We start from the raw sequence: 21,618 nt of genomic DNA, 5'->3' as shown, positions 1-21,618 counted from the left end.
TTGGCCAGGCTGGTCTCGAACTCCTGACCTCAGGTGATCCACCCACCTCGGCCTACCAAAGTGCTGGGATTACAGGCGGGAGCCACTGCGCCCGGCCAGCATTGATTCTTACAGTTCAAATGTATTCACATTTGAGAAAAAAAGGAGGAGGACATGACAAATGAGCATTACTAGTATAACAATTCTCCTTGGAAACATACCTAGCAGTGCTGTCGTGCCCGTCTGAACATGCAAAAACGTCTGCTTTGGGGATGTCTGATTTAAGCACTTTAAGGCCTCAGCTGCCTCCTTCTGTGATTGACATGTTCATCTCTCTCCTCCCTGGTTCCCTGGTGATGAGCAGTCGCCTCTTTATTTTTATTTGACCTTAAGCCAGTTGCACGGATTCCAAGAGAGAGGAAAGGGCCTGGCGTGGCTTCTCTCCCTTCAAGCTGGCCCGCTGAAATGATTGATAATTCCCAGGACTACTCTTCGAAGAGTAAGTCCTTTTCATTTGGCCTGATTTACCATGGCTTTCTCATACTTATTCTTGGTTTGGGAACTAGACAGCGCCCCATTATCTAGCTATGAAAGCAGGGATGTCACTAAAGGTGGCCTCTTATTACTGCTTATTGTAGGCCTATTAGAAATCTCATTTTGCTTTTTGGAAATGTCGTTGTGATGCAAAGCGGTTCAGGGTTTCATTACTGGTGAAAGCCCTTTGTTTGGGCTCACCCGTTGTGTTCTGAGATTTGCAGTTCTGTTTTCTTGCTGCTGTTCCGAAACAGGAATACTGTTACTTTGAGGATTTCATGACATCAGTTGTGAAAAACATACTTAAAGCAGGAAAATTGCCGCTGAACAGAAAGGCGCTATCAAATCTCCCCTCCAATACAAGTGACAAACTCTACTCTGTTTAGCCTTCCTGACATAGGATTCCCTGCGGAGGTTCAGATAAATGAATATCTGCCAAGTTATTACTGTAAAGTTCAACAAAGAGGGTGTTTTCTATGATTCTGCACCCTCCCTGCCCCCATTTTTTTTTCTTTGAAGCAAATGATTGTGTTTTCTTCTCCTTAACACTCAGCAGCTGCTAGACCCTGACTTCCATGCTACTGACCTTATAAGCTGGCCTCATCTTCTCTCTGGGCCACTGTTTCGTGGGCAGTTTGCATTCTCAGCTGGAAATGCTCAATGACCTTGAACACAGAGTCCCTTTACCCCTCTATGCCTCAGTTGTTTCAACTCTAAACAAAGGATAACAACTCATTCTTCATGTTGTGTGGATTTAACAAAATCACTTGTAGAAAATGCTTAACACACAGGTGGGCACAGAGGCAACTACTCACTCCACAAGTATTTGTTGAGTGTGCCTACTATGTGCCAGACATTGTCCTAAGTGCTGGAGATACCAAGAGGAGCAAAGACAGGACCAATGTCTACTCTTGTGGAGCTTTCAGACCAGTAGAAGATTCGAGCATTAATTAGATAATTACAAGGGCTTCTATCTCCAAATTGGGCCAAGGACCAGGAAGGAAAATTACACAGAAGCTTCCTGGGGCCCTGATGTAATCAAAGGACATTTTTCAATTACTTTTTTTTATTTTTGTGATGGAGTCTTGCTCTGTTGCCCAGGCTGGAGTGCAGTGGCACGATCTTGGCTCACTGCAACCTCTGCCTCACAGGTTCAAACGATTGTCCTGCCTCACCCTCCCAAGTAGCTGGTATTACAGGCACACACCACCACGGCCGGCTAAATTTTGTACTTTTAGTAGAGATGGGGTTTCACCATGTTTGGCCAGGCTGGTCTCGAACTTCTGACCTCAGGTGATCCACCCGCCTCGGCCTTCCAAAGTGCTGGGATTACAGGCCCATGAGCCATGGCGCCCCGCCTCAATAACATTTGAATGGAGATCAGAAGCAGTAATAAGATGGAACCAGGAAAAAGAGGTGTCAGGCCTTGCACCAGCCCCAGGGTGCATTTGAGCAAATTAGGAAAAGATATCCTCACCTTAGGGTAGATGTGGCCACACACCCAGGAGCAGAGCATGTGCTGGGTTTTAGCACCCTCTGGCCGATCTGCTGGGTGCCTTTGAGCAGAGAACAACCAGGACCTCTCTACAGGGTGCCCCTGGCTAGGGGTATACTGGAGGCAGAGGAAAGCACTTTAGCAAAGGCCCTGAGATGGGAGAAGCAGGCACATTTGAGGAGCTGCCAAGTGCCAGTGAGGCAGGAGAATAGGGTCTGGAGGCAGGGAACCTAAGGCTGTCTCACGCTGACATCCCAGAGCTAAATCGAAAGGAAAACCCTAACTTTCCACGCCTAAGTAACAAAAGGACCAGAGGCTTCCCCTTTTTCAACTCCCAAAATTTTCTGCGCAGCAGATGGGGAATTGGCTGTCCACAACCAGTCAGACTGATTGCGGGCCGAGTCTTTGTTTGCATAGAAGTATAACTTTGTAACTTCACTTCAGCCTCTGGTTGGCTGCTTTCTACAACCAATCAGACTGATTGCTGGCTACCACTTACTTCATTTACATGAGGTGAGCATGAAGTGGCCAATGGGAAACTTCTAGGGGGTATTTGGACCCAAGAAGATTCTGTATCCCGGCCCTTGAGCCCCTGCTTGGGTCCGCTCCCACACTGTGGAGTGTACTTTTGTACTTTCGTTTTCAATAAATCCCTGCTTTCGTTCTTTTGTTGCTTCATTCTTTCTTTGCTTTGCTGGGCGTTTTGTACAATTCTTTGTTCAAAACGCCAAGAACCTGGACAACTTGCGGTCACGACCCTCTACCAGTGACACCCACAGGGCTGGAGCATGAGGAACAAGGCTACTGGGAGGGGATCCAGAAAGTTCTCAGTAAATATCAGCCAGTGAGAATGCATTAGAGCATCATTCCCATGAATTCACTGCCAACACACCAAGGTCTCCTTGTAAACACCAAGGTCTCTCTAGAAGCTGTTGAATTTTAACTAGTGAAGGGAAATTACTTCAGGGATGTGATTTGTTGGTGTCACACAACTGAGATATAGAGAATCAGGACAGTGGATGAGGAGAGACATTTAATGTGGAAAACAGGGAGCCCGGGCTGGGCGGGTGGCTCATGCCTGTAATCCCAGTGCTTTGGGAGGCCGAGATGGGAGGATTGCTTGAGGCCAAGAGTTGGAGACCACATAGCGAGACCCTGTCTCTACAGTTTTAAGAAAATTTACTTTAAAAAATGTAAAAGAGGCTGTGCACGGTGGGTCATGCCTGTAATCCCAGCACTTTGCGGGGCAGAGGTAGGCGGATCACCTGAGTTCAGGAGTTCGAGACCAACCTGGCCAACACAGTGAAACCCCATCTCTACCGAAAAATACAAAAATCGGCCGGGTATTGTGGTGTGCTCCTGTAGTCCCACTCCTCAGGAGGCTGAGGCAGGAGGATCACTTGAACCTGGGAGGCAGAGATTGCAGTGAGCCGAGATTATGCCACTGTACTCTAGCCTGAGGGACAGAGTGAAACTTCATCAAAAGAAAGAGAGAAAGAAGGGAAAGAACAGAAAAAAAGGAAAGAAAAAGGAAGAAATGGAAGAATCACCAAGAAAGAAAGAGAGAGAGAGAAGGGAGGGAGGGAGGGAGGGAGGGAGGGAGGAAGGAAGGAAGGAAAGAAGGAAGGAAGGAAGGAAGGAAGGAAGGAAGGAAAGAAGGAAGGAAGGAAAGAAAAGGGAAGGGGAGGGGAAGGGAAGGGAAGAAAGGAAAGAAAAAGGAAGAAATGGAAGAATCACCTTTACTTGGTGTCTTAGAAAGGACCTGTCCAGCCAGAAAACCAGAGCCTGGCAACAGCACTGCACTCAACTGCTGATAACTTCTGTGTTCTTTGTGGCTTTGATTTCTTTGGTTCTGGAAAAATTCAAAAGAGCACTCATTCATTCAAACAAATAGACTATATCAAGCTTTTCTTTTTCTTTTTTTAAGTCAGAGTTTTTGGAGGGAAATAAAACCCTTGGATCCTGGAGAATCATGCACCGTTACCAGTTAGCTTTGCAGTCTGTGGCAGGCCGGGCATCTGCATGTGTTTGCCCAGTTGAGGCCTGGTGTGTCAGCACTCCATGGTAAGGGATGCCTGGGCTTTGGGATTGTACAGATCTGGGCCCAGATCCTCACTAGGCACCTACAAGCTGTGTGACCTTGGGCAGGTTAGTCAACCTGTCTGTGCCATGAGTTACTGTAAGCTCTAGCTGTTATTTGGGAGAGTTTTGAGGCCAGGGCACTTGGGAGTCCCTTACTTGCAAAGTCATTTCTGGGGATGCTATACTGGGAGTAGCCTCCATGTGATCCATATCCTTGAGGGTTTCTTTCTTTTATATCTGAACAGCCTTGGCCTTTGCTTTTCAGGGGTAGCTATGCTTTGCTGTGGGGGAAACATAAAGAACCTGAATTAAGACAGATTTGTAAGAACTTGTCGTCAGTTAGTGCCTGTTAAACTTTTAGGGGAAAAAAAAGAGTATGTAGTCTTGATTTTTTAATGTGGTATCTTTGATTTTTAAAAAAATCCCATGATATGAAAATCCCACAAGAGCAGACACTATCAACTGATCCAGCACTTGAGATATTTTATTTCTTATTAAGATGAAGCAGTGAAACCAACCCAATGTCCTATTGTTTTTGTTGTTGTTGTTGTTGTTGTTTTCAGATAAACATAGAAATTGACCCTTCTGGCCTTAAAGCTTACAACTTAATTTATCTGAGTTCCTTCCTCAGGGAAGGACCCCCAGGCCTCTCAAAAAAAAAAAAAAAAAAAAAAATCAGATCACCACATCTAGACAACGAGATGCCACAGCCCTCATTCATCATGATTGCTTCCTTGCTTCTCCCTAGTTCTTGTTTTCTTACACATTGTCACATTTCTTTCCTGCTGTATAAACCCCTAGTTTTTGTTTTTCTGGGAGGTGGATTTGAGACTGATCCCATCTCCTCCTGGCAGCAGCACTCGATTAAGATTAGAGCCTTCTTCCCTGGTAATACTCATCAGTTTAGTAATTGGCATTCTGTGTGGTGAGCAGCAAGACCTACACCAAACCCTTGATGTTTCTGTTACAACAGCAGAACTTAAAAATGTGTTTGAATTTAAACCACATTAACCTGGAATGCACACTAATCAGAAATAAATTCCAGTATTCCTTTCAGGAAAGAGATGAACTGCAGTCCTTAATTTCTTTTATTTATTTTTTTTTTTGGAGACGGAGTCTTGCTCTGTCGCCCAGGCTGGAGTGCGGTGGCGCAATCTCGGCTCCCTGCAAGCTCCACCTCCTGGGTTCACGCCATTCTCCTGCCTCAGCCTCTCCGAGTAGCTGGGACTACAGGCGCCCGCCACCATGCCGGCTAATTTTTTGTATTTTTAGTAGAGACGGGGTTTCACCGTGGTCTCGATCTCCTGACCTCGTGATCCGCCCACCTCAATGGAAAGTTGGAGAAAGAGCTCTTTATTATGTCTTAGTCATACTGCAGTACATAAAGGCGGCTGCTCCTCTGTCTCTTGCATTGTATCCAAATAGTCTCATGTCAGTAACATGTATGTTGCACCTTTAGGACTAAAATGCAAGTATAGCAGCCTGAGTCCTTCAAAAGAAAAATAGGCTAACAATGATTTAAGATTATACTTTTTAAAAAAAAATCCTTCCTAGATTTTGAAATAATAAATGCTAACTCAAGCATATACTTTTCTATCTAAAATGACACTGTTGCCTGCTAAGAAAGGGGATGGATGAAGCACTTAATCAGAGAGGTCATTATGTTGTCAAAGGCAATGCCAAGACTGAAGGACTGGATTCTCATGGGCATATGACCATTTTATTGCTTTTCAGCCCACGGCCGCCAATCACACTCTCCCTCCTGCTGACAGAAGAGGAAGCAGCCCTCTACATTCAATCCTTCTGGAGAGCCTATGTGGTAAGAATCATATGCGACTGCGGTATTTGATTTAATGGGGAACTTTTGTGAGGTGGAGGGTCCAGGGGAAACCTTAGATGAGCTCGGAACAGGATATTATAACTAACATCCAGACCTCAGAAATAGGATTCTCTGTAAAATGGGTCTTAAAGAGTGATTTAGAATTTTTACCAAAACTGGCTGGGCATAGTAGCTCATGGCTGTAATCCTAGAACTTTGCAGGGGCCAAGGTGGGAGGATCACTTGAGCCCAGGAGTTCAAGACCGGCCCGGGCAACATGACAAAACCTCGTATCTGCCAAAAAAAAGAAAAAAAAATACAAAACTTAGCCCGTGTGGCGCGTATCTGTAGTCTAGCTGCTGTTGGGAGGCGGAGGTGGGAGGATGGCTTGAGCCCAGGACGCAGAGGTTGCAGTAAGTGGAGATTGTGCCACTGCACTCCAGCCTGGGAGACAGAGACAGACCCTGTCTCCAAAAAAAAACCACAGAGACTTTTTACCAAAACTTATTTTGTAGTTATTAAAAGTACTCTCTTAACCTTTTAAAGTTGGGTTGACTGGCCTGTGTTCATATATACAGAGAAAACTACATTGTCATTTTAGAAAAAAAAAAAAACTAGAAAATTCTGGTAAGTCGGATAAAATAAATAAAAATTTTTGAGTCACTGATAACTCCATCACCAAAAGATAATTATTGTTAACATTTTGGTATAAAACTTCAAACTTTAAAAATCTGAATTCACACAGTGACGTATAAATACTTAACATAGAAAATAGCCTTTGCCTTTATAACGTCTTTTTTAACCATTTTTCTATTTGAGACTTTGAGGTTATTTACATTATTTTTTATTATTGTAATAAATGCTGCAATAGACACCTTTGTGCAGTCACTTTTGCGTATTCATCTGGTCATTTATATAGGAGAATCCTAGAAGTGGAATTTCTAGATGAAAAGGTAAGCTTTTTTTAAAGCTCCTGATCCTGGCTGGGCAAGATGACTCATGCCTGTATTCCCAACACTTTGGAGGGACAAGGTAGGAGGATCTCTTGAGGCAGGAGTTAGAGACCAGCCTGGGCAACATAGTGAGACCCTGTCTCTGCAAAAAAAATACAAAAATGAGCCAGGTGCAGTGGTGGGCATCTGTAGTCCCACCTACTTGGGAGGCTGAGGCAGGAGGATCACTTGAGCCAAAGAGGTCAAGGCTGCAGTGAGAGATGACTGTGCCACTGTACTCCAACCTGGGTGACAACTGGGTGATAAAGCAAGACCCTGTCTCAAAAAACAAAACAAAACAAAACAAAACTCCTGATAATATTGTCATATGTAAGAAGTTCTCACCAAATACATATGAGAGTAGCGTGTGTATCTCATTCCAAAAAGTATACAACCTCTCCAATTATTTGGCAATTAGTGTATCAATGTTAACAAGCTTCCATGAAGCTCCCGTTCTAGGTAGCAAGATGACTTTCCCCAAATCTGAGCATCAGATATCATGGAGTGAGCTTACATTTAACATCAGCAGTGGCAAACACTGCCAGAAGGAGAGGTCCCAGTGGATTTCCATAGAGGCCAAAGCTCTTCATACTCCATACACAGCTGGTGTAGGAAAAAGAGACTCTGATAAACACCTCGGCAAAAAGCTATCAATTAAGAAGTTGGATTAATCCTAACAAGCTACAATTAATCAACAAATATTTGCTACATGCCCATTAGTGGAACTGTCCCTGAACACAAGAGCTTACTGTATGAGTCAATATTGTCCAGTTATTCCATTCCTTTTGTGCATGGTGCATTCCAGAAACTATGGCTAATGGGAAGTGTGAAAGTTAAATAACATATTTGCACATTAAAGGAGCAGTCTATGCCTAAAGAGTTAAAACAAACAAACAAAAACACCCTGTTACAGAAACCCCTATTATTCCCCGTGATTTAGACATAGTTTTTTATAATGTAGGTTTTCAGTATTTCATACATATTTTATATATGTGGTCTTTTTTCTTCATTGAACACCAGAAGGTTAGCTTACATCCAGGGATGTCTAACCAAGGCAAAATATTCCTGGCGTTCAGATACTACTTGAATTCCATCTTTGATTTGTGAGACTTATACTTGTTACACTAGAATCAGCAATTTTACTTTTCTATTTTTATGAAATGTTAACAGCAGACTGTGAGTGGTGGCTCACACCTGTAATCCCAGCACTTTGGGAGGCCAAGGCAGGCGGATCACTTGAGGTCAGGAGTTTGAAACCAGCCTGGCCAACATGGCAAAACCCTGTCTCTACTAAAAATACAAAAACTAGCTGGGCATGGTGGCACATGCCTGTAATCCCAGCTACTTGGGAGGCTGAGGCACGAGAATCGCTTGAACCCACAAGATGGAGGTTGCAGTCAGCCGAGATTGTGCCACTGCATTCCAGCCTTGGTGACAGAGTGAGACTCTGTCTTAATAAAGAAAAGGTAAGAGCAAAGTGCAATAAAATAGTCATTTTCAAGCCCGTCCTTGAAACAGGTGTGTGCTGTTTATTTCAAATGAAATCATACCCAGAAGCCCAGTATGTAACCAGTATGTAACAGCAAAAGGGGAACTGTTCGTCCCTGATTCTCCCATGGTAAGATTCCACCCACCCTCATCCTTCCACACGCAAGGAGCTTTGGGATTCATTCTTAGTGATATGAATACGCATGAAAAGCAGTCTGTAAGACGACTGAATTCCCCTTATCATACCAACAAACGCTGCCATATAAAAAGATGTCAAAGTGGCTCAAAATTTAACTGTGGCTATAGCACCATCATCACACAATAGCTATAAATGTGTTTATAGCTAAAAAGATGTTTAGGGGGATATCAGTGTATACTGTATGAAAGTTCAGGCTGTTCAAATCTAAACACCTCCCCTGCTAAAATCATAACCAGAGGGGACTACAAAAGGGGGAACAATTTTGAGCCATCACTAGAAGGAAAAGATGTCTGATGTATGGATGACCTTAGAAGGCACCACAGAAAAGAGGGACTTCCTGAGTCTTAAAGAGGAGGTGGGCACTGGTATGTCAGCTGGGACCAAGAGGGCATTCCGGGGAGAGGAAACTGCATACATACATTGTTAAAAGAAAAACTTTAGACAAATTTAACAGAAGTTATTTGAGCAAAGAACAATTCATGAATTAGGCAGCACTCAGAACCAGGAGAGAGGTTCAGAGCGCTCTACCCAGCAACCTAGGCAGGCCTTATTTATAGACAGAAAGTGGAAATGACATCCAGAAACAGCTTGATTGGTTACAGTTTGGCATTGCCTAATATGGACGCGGTCTCATCAGTTGGCAGCCTGCAATTGACTGAAGCTTGTCTACTGTGATTGGCTGAGACTCAGCTACTTGTTACAAAAATATACTCTCATAGATTGCAGTTTATGATCCATGGCTGCAGGTTTAGGCCGAATTTAATTTGATACTATTATGCCATTTTTTGTTAAAGCATATTGTATATTTTGAATACATGCACACACACACGGATAGGAAATTAGCTAAAAGGAAACAGCAATCTGACAACAGTGAGTACCTTGGGGCAGTTGGGAAAGAACTAGGAAGACTCTAGCCTTATGTATACTGAACACCTTTTTTTTTTTGAGACGAAGTTTTGCTCTTGTCACCCATGCTGGAGTGCAGTGGCGTGATCTCAGCTCACTGCAACCTCCACCTCCCGGGTTCAAGCGATTCTCCTGCCTCAGCCTACTGAATAGGTGGGATTACAGGTGCGTGCCACCACACGCAGCTGATTTTTGTATTTTTAGTAGAGACGGGGGGTTTCACCATGTTGGCCAAGCTGGTCTCGAACTCCTGACCTCAGGTGATCCACCCGCCTCAGCCTCCCAAAGTGCTGGGATTACAGGCGTGAGCCACTGCACCCAGCCACACTGAACACATTTTTTTTACAAAGAGAATGTAGTATGATTTTGTTTAATTAGAAATGAACTTAAACCAGAGATCATCTCAATGGATATAGAAAACGCATTTGTTAAAAATGTTTTCATGACAAAAACACTTAACGAACTGGGAATAGAAGGGGATTTCCTCAACCTGATAAAGTTATGAAAACCACAAAGCTAACATCACATTTAATAGTGAAAGACTGGATTATTTGCCCCCAAGATTAGGAACAAGAGGAAGATGTCCTCTCTTGCCACTTCAATTTAACATAGTACTGGTGGTTCTAGCCAGGACAATTAGGCAAGAAAAAGAAATAAAAGCATTTGGATTGGAAACAAAAAAGTAAATATATTTCCAGTCATAGATGACATGATCTTATATATAGAAAATTGTAAAGATTCACTAAAAACCTATTAGAACTAATAAACAAGGTTGCAGGATACAAGATCAGTATACAAAAAGCAACTGAATTTCTATACACTTAGCAATGAACAATCTGAAAATGAAATTAAGAAAATAATTCCATTTGCAATGGCATCTAAAAGAATAAAATATTAGGAATAAATTTAACAAAAGAAGTGCAAGGCTTGCATGCTGAAAACTATATAACATTGAAAGATATTAAAGAAAAACTAATCAAATGGAAAGATATCCTGTGTTCATTGACTGGAAGACTTGATATTGTTAAGATAGCAGTACTCCCCACATTGGTCTACAGATTCAACACAATGCCTATCGAAATCTCAGCTGGGTCTTTTTTTTTTTTTTTTTTTTTTTTTTTGTGAAATTAACAAGCCAGTCCTAAAATTCGTATGAAGATGCAAAGGGACCCAAAACAGCCAAAACAATCTTGAAAAAGAAGAGCCAAGTTGGGGGACTCACCTTGCCCTATTTCAGAACTTTCTACTAAGTGCAATAATCAAAACTGAGTAGTACTAGCATAAGGATAAATGTGTATATAAATGGAATAGAATTGAGAGTCCAGAAATAAACCCTTACATTTATGGTCAATTGATCTCCAACAAGGGTGCCAAGACCATTTAATGGGGGAAAGAATAGTACTTTCAACAAATGATGCTGGAACAACTGGATATTCACATGCAAAAGAATGAAGTGAGACCCTTACTTCATATCTTATACAAAAAAAAACCTCAAAATTAATTAAATATCTAAATGAAAGCGTGAAAACTATAAAAATATTAAAAGAAAGCATGGATGTAAATTTTCATGACCTTATATTAAGCAACAGTTTATATAACAAAAAGCGAAAGCAACAAAAGGAATAAAATAGATAAATTGGACTTCATCAAATTAAAAACACATTTTGTGCTTCGAAGAACATCATGAAGTGAGTGAAACAAGAACCCCCAGAACAGGAAAAAATATTTGCAAGTTCAGGCATTCGATAAAGGTCCCGTATTTATAATATATAAAGAACTCTCACAACCCAACAGTAAAAGTACAAATGATCCAGTTAGAAAATTGGCAAAGGATTTGAGTAGACATCTCTCCAAAGAATATATACAAATGGCCAAAAACATGAAAAGATGCTCAACATCACTAGTCATAAGGAAATACGATCAAAACCACAATGAGATATCACTTCATATCCACTAGCATGGCTATAATCAAAAAGACAGTAACCCAATAACAGGTGTTGGTGAAAATATAGAGAACTTGGAACCTTCATGCACTGCTGATGAGAATGTAAAATGGTGCAGCCACTTTGGAAAAGAGTTTGGCAGTTCCTCAAAGAGTTAAACATAGAGTATCCACTTTATATCCATCAGCTTCACTCTTAGGTATATATTTAAGATAACTAAAAAACATCTGTCCACACAAACACTTGTGCATGAATGTTCATAGAAGCATTATTCATAGTAGCCAAAAAATGGAAACAGCTGAAATGCCCATCAACTGATGAAAGGAGAAAAAAAAATGTGATACATTCTTATATAAAAAGAAAATACTGTTACATGCTACAAAACGGATGAATCCTTAAAATATTATGCTAAGTAAAAGGAGGCAGGGCACAGTGGCTCATGCCTGTAATCCCAGCACTTTGGTAGGCCGACACGGGCAGATCACCTGAGGTCAGGAGTTCAAGACCAGCCTGGCCAACATGGTGAAACCCCATCACTACTAAAAAAATGCAAAAATTAGCCAGGCATGGTGGTGGGCGCCTGTAATCCCAGCTACTCAGGAGGCTGAGGCAGGAGAATTGCTTAAACCCAGGAGGCGGAGGTTGCAGTGAGCCAAGATCGTGCCATTGCACTCCAGCCTGGGCGACAGAGCGTGACTCCGACTCAAAAAAAAAAAAACATGTTATGCTAAGTAAAAGGAGCTAGACAGAAAAGGTCGCATTTTTACATGTAAATGATTCAACTTAAATGAAATATCCAGAATAGAGAAATCTACAGATGAAACTAGATTAGTGGTTGTCAGGGGCTGGAGAAAGGGGAGAATCAGTGACTTCAAATGGCTACAGGGCTTGTTTTTGGAGTGATAAAATGTTCTGGACTTAGTGGTGATGGTTGAACAGGTTTGTGAATATAAGAAAACCACTGAATGATAAACTTTAAACGGGTGAATTTTGTGTCATGTGAATTATATAAGAAAAAATAAACAAATAATATGGGGAAAAATATAAAGCAAGTCATCATTTTATTCCTTTTGACCATGTTCCTTTTGACAAGTTCTTGATGTTTGACCTGGTTTTGGCAGTAAAAAGTAAACGTCCTATAACTAGCAAAAGGGACTTTCAGGAATTCACGAAATGAATCTTGAAGCTCCCTTACTCTGTCCTTACCCACTGTCATGTAGGTTTTACTCGATTTGCCAGCAACAAATCTTTTACTTATATTCTCTCAAATGCCCTGAAGGAAAAAAAGAGTCTTTCTACAAGGTTTTTTTTTTTTTTTTTTTTTTTTTTTTGGTGTGTGTGTATAGCAAAATGTATCTAACAGAATTTACCGTCTTAATTTTCAGGTGTACATTTCAGTGGCATTAAGTACATTCACAATATAATGCAATCATTACCACCATCCATATCCTTTTTCCTCTTTCTGAACTGAAACTATGTACCCATTCAATAATAACTTCTCATTCTCCTTCCTCCTAGCCCCTGGCAATCACCATTGTATTCTCTGTCTCTATGAATTTGACGACTTTAAGTATGTTATATAAAGGAGGTCATATAGTGTTTGTCTTTTTGTGACTGGCTTATTTTATTGAGCCTAATGTCCTCAAGGTTGTTATATCCATGTTGTAAGCATGTGTCAGAATATTCTTCCTTTTGAAGGCTGAATAATTTTCATGCCATGAAGTTTTAAAATCCAGAAATCTGACATGTTCACCCATCTAACACAAAACAAGCCAGACATCTCATAAAAATATTAATATATTTTAACCAACCACGTTAACAGAGACATCATGTGATCTGAAAGGCTATTTGTAGTGAACCATTGTTGGTAGCTGTGATTTTGTAATTAGCATTCTAAATAGGTCCTGGATATTTATGACTACACATTAAGCACTTCTGTAGAAGTGGACATTGTCTTCGTTTATTTATTTATTTATTTATTGAGACAGGGTCTTGCTCTGTCTTACAGGCTGGAGTGCAGTGGCATGATCTCGGCTCACTGCAACCTCTGCCTCCCAGGTTCAAGCTATTCTCCTGCCTCAGCCTCCTGAGTAGCAGGGATTACAGGCGCACACCACCACACCTGGCTAATTTTTGTATTTTTAGTAGAGATGGTGTCTTACCATGTTGGCCAAGCTGGTCTCAAACTCCTGGCCTCAAGTGATCCGCCCTTCTCAGCTTCCCAAAGTGCTGGGATTACAGGTGTGAGTCACTGTGCCTGGCCTGTTTCTTCATTCAAAATTCGAATCTAGTGGTTGAAAAGTCAGATTGTTTGGGTGGTCAAGGTGGATGGATCACCTGAGGTCAGGAGTTTGAGACCATCGAGACCAACCTGACCAATATGGTGAAACCCTGTCTCTACTAAAAATACAAAAATTAGCTGAGCGTGGTAGCGGGCACCTGTAATCCCAGCTATCGGGAGGCTGAGGCAGGAAAATCGCTTGAACCTGGAAGGTGGAGGTTGCAGTGAGCCAAGATCGTGCCATTGCACTCTAGCCTGGGGGACAAAAGTGAGACTCTGTCTCAAAAAAAGAAAGAAAGAAAAGTCAGATTGTTTCGAAGTGCAAAAACTGAGTGTTAGTTTTTTAATATTGTGAATGAATTCTGGTCCTCTTCTGAAAACTCTCCTTTTCCAAGTGTGATTGGTGATAAGTCACGCGCTATTGCATCACTGGTGTTGTTTGGTTTATGAAATCTTGGATACAAATGGTAAGAAAAAAACCTTGCTTTCTTGTGAAGTTCAAATATGAGGTTCTTATGGGCCGTCATGATTGAAATTTCTTTAATGATTTTAGAAGTAGAGACCAGATAAATCTACTGAATATGTATTCCATGTAAATAAGCACCCGTGGTGTTTTATGCCTTCTACTCATTTGTTTTGTTTTATTCTAACTCAGCGGAGTCACCCACGGTGGCATGCATTAGCAATCCTCCCCTCCTCCCAACATCAGCTCCCCCTCCAGGCGTTGTGACAACTGAGAATTACAAAGTCCATCAATCATTACCCATTATTTGATGAACAATACAGTGCCAGGTTGCTACAGCAGCCCCTTTGAGGCCTTGCAAAAAAAAAAAAAAAAAAAACCAATAAAATAAGATAATGGAGATTTCTCATCTCCACTTGCAGAGAACAGTAAGAATCTGTGCATTGAGCGAACTGACCTAGGGTAAATGAGCGAACCCCCAAGGAGAAACAGCTTGTTATCAGCAGAGTACAAGGTTGAGGGTGGGACAGATCTCACCCTAGATGTGGAGGGGCTGTGGCAGCCTGGACACGTATTCCATCCTTCTGGCTATAGGGCTTAGTGATGGGCAGCAGACGGAAATCAGGCCAGTCAGACCTAGTGAGACTCTGTTCTGGGATCCTCATTGGAGTGGCTGGGATAGAGCAGCCCTCTTTGCACTGGGGTTACCGTTGAGGCCAGACTGTCAGCACCATCTTAACACAGTGTGAAGAGCCTGTTGGAAAAATGACCACAGAGGCAAGCAGGGCTAAGAGGCAGAGAAAGGGGCTGGGTCCTGAACTTGTCGTTTGAGGGCCTGCATTCAGCTATACCAATGAATCCCCTTCAAGATGGACTTCAGGCCGGGCACAGTGGCACACGCCTGTAATCCCAACACTTTGGGAGGCTGGGGCAGGCGGATCACTTGAGGTCAGGAGTTGGAGACCAGCCTGGCCAACATGGTGAAACCCCATCTCTACTAAAAATACAAAAATTAGCTGGGCATGGTGGCAGGTGCCTGTAATGCCAGCTACTTGGGAGGCTGAGGCAGGAGAATCACTTGAATCCAGGAGGAGGAAGTTTCAGTGAGCTGAGATCAGGCCATTGCACTCCAGCCTGGTGACAGAGCCAGACTCCATCACCAAAAAAAAAAAAAAAAAATACTTCGGTCACCTACAGCCTAGAGTCCTGACAATAAAATTTTCAGTGTGAAAATATCCAGACTCTTTATTACTTGCACACAAAGGAGGATATTGGCACAAAATGAAAATCTGGACCCAATGGTACAGAGCAGCCATTTCACTTTGTCCCAGGAAAAGACTGTCCTATGTCAGCTAGAGGCTTGGCCACGGCTGGAGAGGAGAGCCTACCCCAACAAGCAAATTTGTCTAAAACTTATATATATTTTTTAATTGTGCAAGTAATGCATATCACTTGTGGAAAAAATAGATAATGCATATAAGTTTTGGGGTCTTTTTTTTTTGACAGACAGGGTCTCACTTTGTCACCCAGGCTGGAGTACAGTGGTGTGAACTTGGCTCACTGTAGCCTTAATCTCCTGGGCTCAAGCAATCCTCCCGCCCCAGCTTCCTGAGTAACTGGGACTACAGGCATGTGCCACTATGCCTGGCTAATTAAAAAAAAAAAAATTGGAGAAGGGATCTCACTATGTTGGCCAGGCTGGTCTCAAACTCCTGGACATAAGGGATCCTCTCACCTTGGCCTCCCAAAGTGTAGGGATTATAGGCGTGAGCCACCGTGCCCAGCAATGCATATAAGCTTTTTAAAAATATATAATATTCATCCTTCTAGAATTTTTTCTATTCATATGGAAATTAAAAAAAATTTTTTTACAAAATTGCGATTATAAACACTTTTTTAAGCCTGCTGTCTCTCCTTAATGATATACTGGGAATATCTTTCATTGTTGCCACACAAAGATGTACCTCACAAATTTTAATTCTTCTATGGTATATATATATATATATTTTTTTTTTTTTTTTTTTAATTTATTTTTGAGATGGAATTTTGCTCTGTCACCCAGGCTGGAGTGCAGTGGCGTGATCTTGGCTCACTGCAACCTCCGCCTCTGGTTTCAAGCAATTATCCTGCCTCAGCCTCCCGAGTAGCTGATATTACAGGCGCCCACCACCACACGCATCTAATTTTTGTAGTTTTAGGAGAGACAGGTTTTCACCATGTTGGCCAGGCTGGTCTCGAACTCCTGACCTCAGGTGATCTGCCTGCCTTGGCCTCCCAAAGTGCTGGGATTACAGGCATGAGCCACTGCACCTGGCCTATATTTTATTTTATATATATATATATATAAATGTGTATATATATATAAATGTATATTTATAAATGTGTATATATATATAAATGTATATTTACAAATGTGTATATATACATATATATATACACACACACACACACACGCAGTGAATACATTTAGTCATAACTTAATCATAGGTGGTTAGACATTCTCGTTTCCTCTCCTATATATTCAGTGAAAAACATTATTGTTCGAATTCACACACCTGTAGTCCCAGCTACTCAGGAGGCTGAGTGGGAGGATCACTTAAGCCCTGGGAGGTCGAGACTGCAGTGAGCTATGATAATGCCATTGCACTCCAGCCTGAGTGACAGAGAAAGACCCTGTCTCTCAAATAAAACAGAGCAAAACAAAAACAGAAAACCAAAAACCCAAAAGCATCCTCGTTCATATGTCTGCACACTTGTCCAATTTTTCTCCAGATTAATTGCTGGCAGTGGAATTGATAGCTCAAAGAATAAGTACCGTTTCTCAAGAGTTCAGATCATTATTGATAAATTACCCTTTAGAGAGGCTAGAGTTCAACCCCTAGACCAATCTATATGCACACCAGCAATGTATGCAAGTGTACGTTAGCCGTAGGTTTTGATGGGAAAGTAGAGAGAGAAAGGAAGGGATTGGGAACGTGATGCATGTCTCGGGAGAGTGGAGTTGTGAGGACACCATGCTAGAGGGTATGAGAAGGGAGGACCAGTTTGTTCAGTTGTGTGGGCTGTGCACTGCACAACTTGGGGATACCATTCAAAACCATATGTATTAGACATCTGAGGCTTGGAGAAGCTTGGGAAATAGTAGTTGAGTGGCCACTTGCTACACATTTTAAAATCCCGCTGGCTTACCCAGCTGCTAGCCTATGGTTTAGAAAACCCATCTGCTAGCTGGAGGCTGGATGAGTCAATGGAGTGTGTATCAGTGATACCATATAGAAGCACTACTGTTTTGATCAAGAATTTGCATTTTCTTCCTGAAATTTATGCAGCATCTTAGATTAAACGTGAATATTCAATAATATTTAATATTCAATAATAATAATTATAAAATAAACATTGGGAATTTACTCCATAGAGTATTATTTAAACACTAAAAATAACATCAGTCATGGTAACAAGATGGAAATTGCCCATAGTATTACTAAGTGAAAAATGAATAAAATGCCATATGCAGATTATTTTATGACTATGTAAAAAATAACTTTATATAGAAAATAGGCTACAAAGACATATGTAAAATATTGTGATTGTTCAGTGGCAGGATAAGGAGTGATGTTTTTATTCTCTCTGTTTTTATATTTTTAAAATTATTTGCAAAGAATATATATGGCTTTTACAAAGTAATAAAAACTTTATTTACTTAGAAACCTATATTCTACCATGATAATATTTTTTACTCTTTTCTTCTTTAGTTAAAATTTGACATAATTAGACTAGTTTTTCTGAGCCTTTTTAGGAGTGTGTGTTTATGTGTGTGTGTGTAAATATGCAAAAAAATTTGAAACAATAGTATTTGGAAATTGTTCTTTGTTTTATTTTAATCTGATTGCTAGTGTACTCTGTTCATTCTGAAATTCCAAAATCATCTTGTTTTGTATTTCGTAGTCTTTCTAACAGTGTTTTTGGTTTTGAGTTTGGGCTGTGTGTGTGTGTGTCTATGTACACAATAAGTGCTTATGGTTAAATAATATTTTCACTAGCAGAGAAGTTTGAGGATTTTTGCCTATAGACCTCCTATTACAAGTCTTCACAGTCTTTTTCTCTCTCTCTCTCTTTTTTTTTTTTTTTGTGAGACAGGGTCTTTCTCTCTGTCACTCAGGCTTGAGTGCAGTGGTGCAATCACAGCTCACTGCAGCCTCCGCCTGCTGGGCTCAAGTGATCCTCCCACCTCAGCTTCCTGAGTAGCTGGGATGACGGCACACTCCACCATGCCTGGCTAATTTTTGTATTTTTTGTAGAGATGGAGTTTCATCATGTTGCCCAGGCTGGTCTTGATCTCCTGGGCTCAAGTGATCCTCCCTCCTTGGCCTCCCAATGTGCTGGGATTCCAGACATGAGCCACTGCACCCAGCCTCTTCACAGTCTTAACTGACAAGAAATCATAGACTGCAAGTCATCTGGAGAACAGTTTGGTCTCACAGAGAAAGCCTTCCATGCCACACGTGTTATACTTCACTGGAGAACACGCACTGAATCAGCGGACATTCTAAAAGGCAGGGCATTCAGAAGACTCAGTTAAAAGTGGTGGGTGTTCAGGTGTGTTTTGATTTGATTCAACTTTATTTTTTATTCTGAAAAACCACTCCTTTCTATTTAGAGAAGATCTGGCCTACATAGTTAGGTAGAAAATAGATGATGAAAACAGCTCAGGATAAAAACCAAACACGTATGGAAAGGACCTTTAAACAATACAAATAAAAGGTTTTGTAGTTCCTCCCATATTTTTCTACAAAAAGCAGAAATTACAACTTCAGGCTCAGCACTGAGAGGGAGAGAATTTTCTCCAAGTTGGGCAGCTGGCTGGGCTATTAGGCATGACAGGTTTTATTTTTTCTGAAAGGTCACTTGAAGTTCTCATTACTGGCCTTAACTTTCTTGTCTTCAAAGTTGTGGCTGAAGAGAAAGACTTATTTTTTTTTTCCAGGTAAAACATGCCCTATAGCAATTTGTTAATAATATGGGCTCTAGCAGCAGACAGACCTGTTTGAATACCAACGTGTCAGGTTATTAACCCATTTATGCCTGAGATTGCAATGTTTTGAATTTTTGCAACCAGACTTTAGTGACGACTTTGAGCAGTAGGATATAAATAACTCCCACATAGGCATAAATGGGTTTTAATAACTATGGGCAGATTATGTAACTTCTGAGCCACAGTTTTCTGTTTGTAAAATGGGAGTAATAATTCCTGCCTATGAAGATTGAATCAGATGCTTCAGTCCACATAAGGGACATGGCACAGTGCCAAGGACATAGTAAATCCACAAGAAATATTAGCTGTTGTTGTTATCGTTGTTGCAGTTGTTGGCTCTATTTTCCTGAATAGGGGTTCTTTTTAAAAAGCCAACTAATGCCCTCCTTTAAGTTCTTCAAAGGCACCAAGCAGGCTCCCATCTCACCTTGGAAATCACTGATTTGTTTTGTGCTCCTATACTTTTGCCTTTTCCATCATCTTACATAAATGAGGTCATACATCACGTAGCCTTCGAGTCTGTCTTCCTTCACTTGGCTCCATGTGTTTGCTGTTCTCCCACGTGTTTGGGTGTGTGCGTAGTCCCTTCCTTTTTATTGCTGAACAGTATTCCACTGTAGAACCCAGCAAGAGAAGAAACACGAAGGAAGGGGTTCTTAACTCTGCTGATGAATAAACACATATGACTTTTACGTAAGACTCGTTTATTTGAACCTATGGATCGTGATGGTCTCGAGCTTCACTGTTCATCAAAGCCATCCACTGAAAGATTTTGTTTTTAATTTCTGATGCCTGGGGTCTTATTCCCCTGAGATTCTTGTTCAACTGGTCACAGTGAGAACAAGAGATAGCTTTGTTATTGTTGGTTTTTGTTTGTTCGTTTTTTGTTTTTTTTGTTTGTTTTTTTGAGACAGAGTCTCGCTCTGTCACCCAGGCTGGAGTGCAGTGGAATGATCTCAGCTCACTGCAACCTCCATCTCCCAGGTTCAAGCAATTCTCCTGCCTCAGCCTCCCGAGTAGCTGGGATTACAGGCGCATGCCACTGCACCCGGCTAATTTTTACATTTTTAGTAGAGACAGGGTCTCACTATGTTGGCCAGGCTGGTCTCAAACTCCTGCCCTCAAGTGATACGCCCACCTCGGCATCCCAAGGTGCTGGAATTGCAGGCGTGAGCCACTGCGTCCAGCCAGAGATTGGTGTTGTTTAATAGCTCCCAGGTGACTCTAACATGCAGCCAGGATTGAGACCCACTGATGTATTGGAATTGACTTCGCTACCTACCAGTTTTATGATCCAGGACAAATCACTCAACGATAAATCACAACATTTTTTCTCTTTAGATGAAGAATAATAATAGCTGCCCAGTCTAGCTCACCAAGTTAGCATGATAATTAAAATGTTTTATTTTTTATTTTCAGAGACAAGGTCTTACTTTGTTGTCCAGGCTGAAGTGCAGTGGTGCAATCATAGCTCACTACGGACTTGAACTCATGAGTTTAAACTATCCTCCCAGTTCAGCCTCCCAAGTAGATAGGGCTACAGTTTTACACCACCACAAACAGCTAATTTTTTTTGTAGAGATGGGGGTCTCATTATGTTGCCCAAGCTAGTCTCAAACTCCTGGCCTTAAGTGATTCTCTCACCTTGGCCCTGCAAAGTGCTGGGATGACAAATGTGGGCCACTGTGCCCAGTCTCTAAATGTAACAACACAGGAGATAGTGTTCTGTAAACTGTAGATGCAGAAATGAATGGTGTCAGTATGGAGGTGATTATGTATCAGTGACTTTCCTATTTGAAAAGTACTGGAGGTTCTTCGCCGGGCACGGTGGCTCATGCCTGTAATCCCAGCACTTTGGGAAGCCAAGGCAGGTGGATCACGAGATCAGGAGTTCCAGACCAGCTTGACCAATATGGTGAAAGCCTGTCTCTACTAAAAATAAAAAAATTAGGCCGGGCCCGGTGGCTCACGCTTGTAATCCCAGCACTTTGGGAGGCCGAGGCGGGTGGATCACGAGGTCAGGAGATCGAGACCACGGTGAAACCCCGTCTCTACTAAAAATACAAAAAATTAGCCGGGCGTGGTAGCGGGCGCCTGTAGTCCCAGCTACTCGGAGAGGCTGAGGCAGGAGAATGGCGTGAACCCGGGAGGCGGAAGTTGCAGTGAGCCGAGATTGCGCCACTGCACTCCAGCCTGGGCGACAGAGCGAGACTCCGTCTCAAAAAATAAAAAATAAAAATTAAAAAATAAAAAATAAAAAAATTAGCTTGGCATGGTAGCAGATGCCTGTACTTGGGAGGCTGAGGCAGGAGAATCACTTGAAACTGAGAAGCAGAAGTTACAGTGAGTCGAGATCATGCCACTGCACTCCAGCCTGGGTGACAGAGGGAGACTTCATCTCAAAA

At 41.7% G+C, this 21,618-nt stretch overlaps 1 protein-coding gene across 16 annotated transcripts in view; it reads left to right on the top strand.

Moving 5' to 3' along the window:
• IQCK (IQ motif containing K) overlaps positions 1-21,618 on the top strand; it is a 140,834-nt gene that overhangs the window by 64,641 nt on the left and 54,575 nt on the right. For 14 of the 16 annotated variants that reach the window (XR_008661069.1, XR_008661066.1, XR_010114257.1 and 11 more), the window contains one exon: positions 5,825-5,909. The exons of the other annotated variants lie outside the window; for them this stretch is intronic. Coding sequence is in view for 5 of the 14 variants with exons in the window: in XM_055299050.1 (XP_055155025.1) it covers positions 5,825-5,909 (85 nt within the window). In the remaining 9 variants the exon portion in view is untranslated. The remainder of the gene's footprint in view (positions 1-5,824; positions 5,910-21,618) is intronic. 16 annotated transcript variants of the gene reach the window in all.

The sequence above is a fragment of the Symphalangus syndactylus genome, chromosome 11 (genome assembly GCF_028878055.3).
Source record: "Symphalangus syndactylus isolate Jambi chromosome 11, NHGRI_mSymSyn1-v2.1_pri, whole genome shotgun sequence".
Classification (NCBI taxonomy): Eukaryota; Metazoa; Chordata; class Mammalia; order Primates; family Hylobatidae; genus Symphalangus; species Symphalangus syndactylus.
The sequence above is the reverse complement of the archived record's forward strand: the minus strand, read 5'-3'. Positions and strand labels throughout refer to the sequence as shown.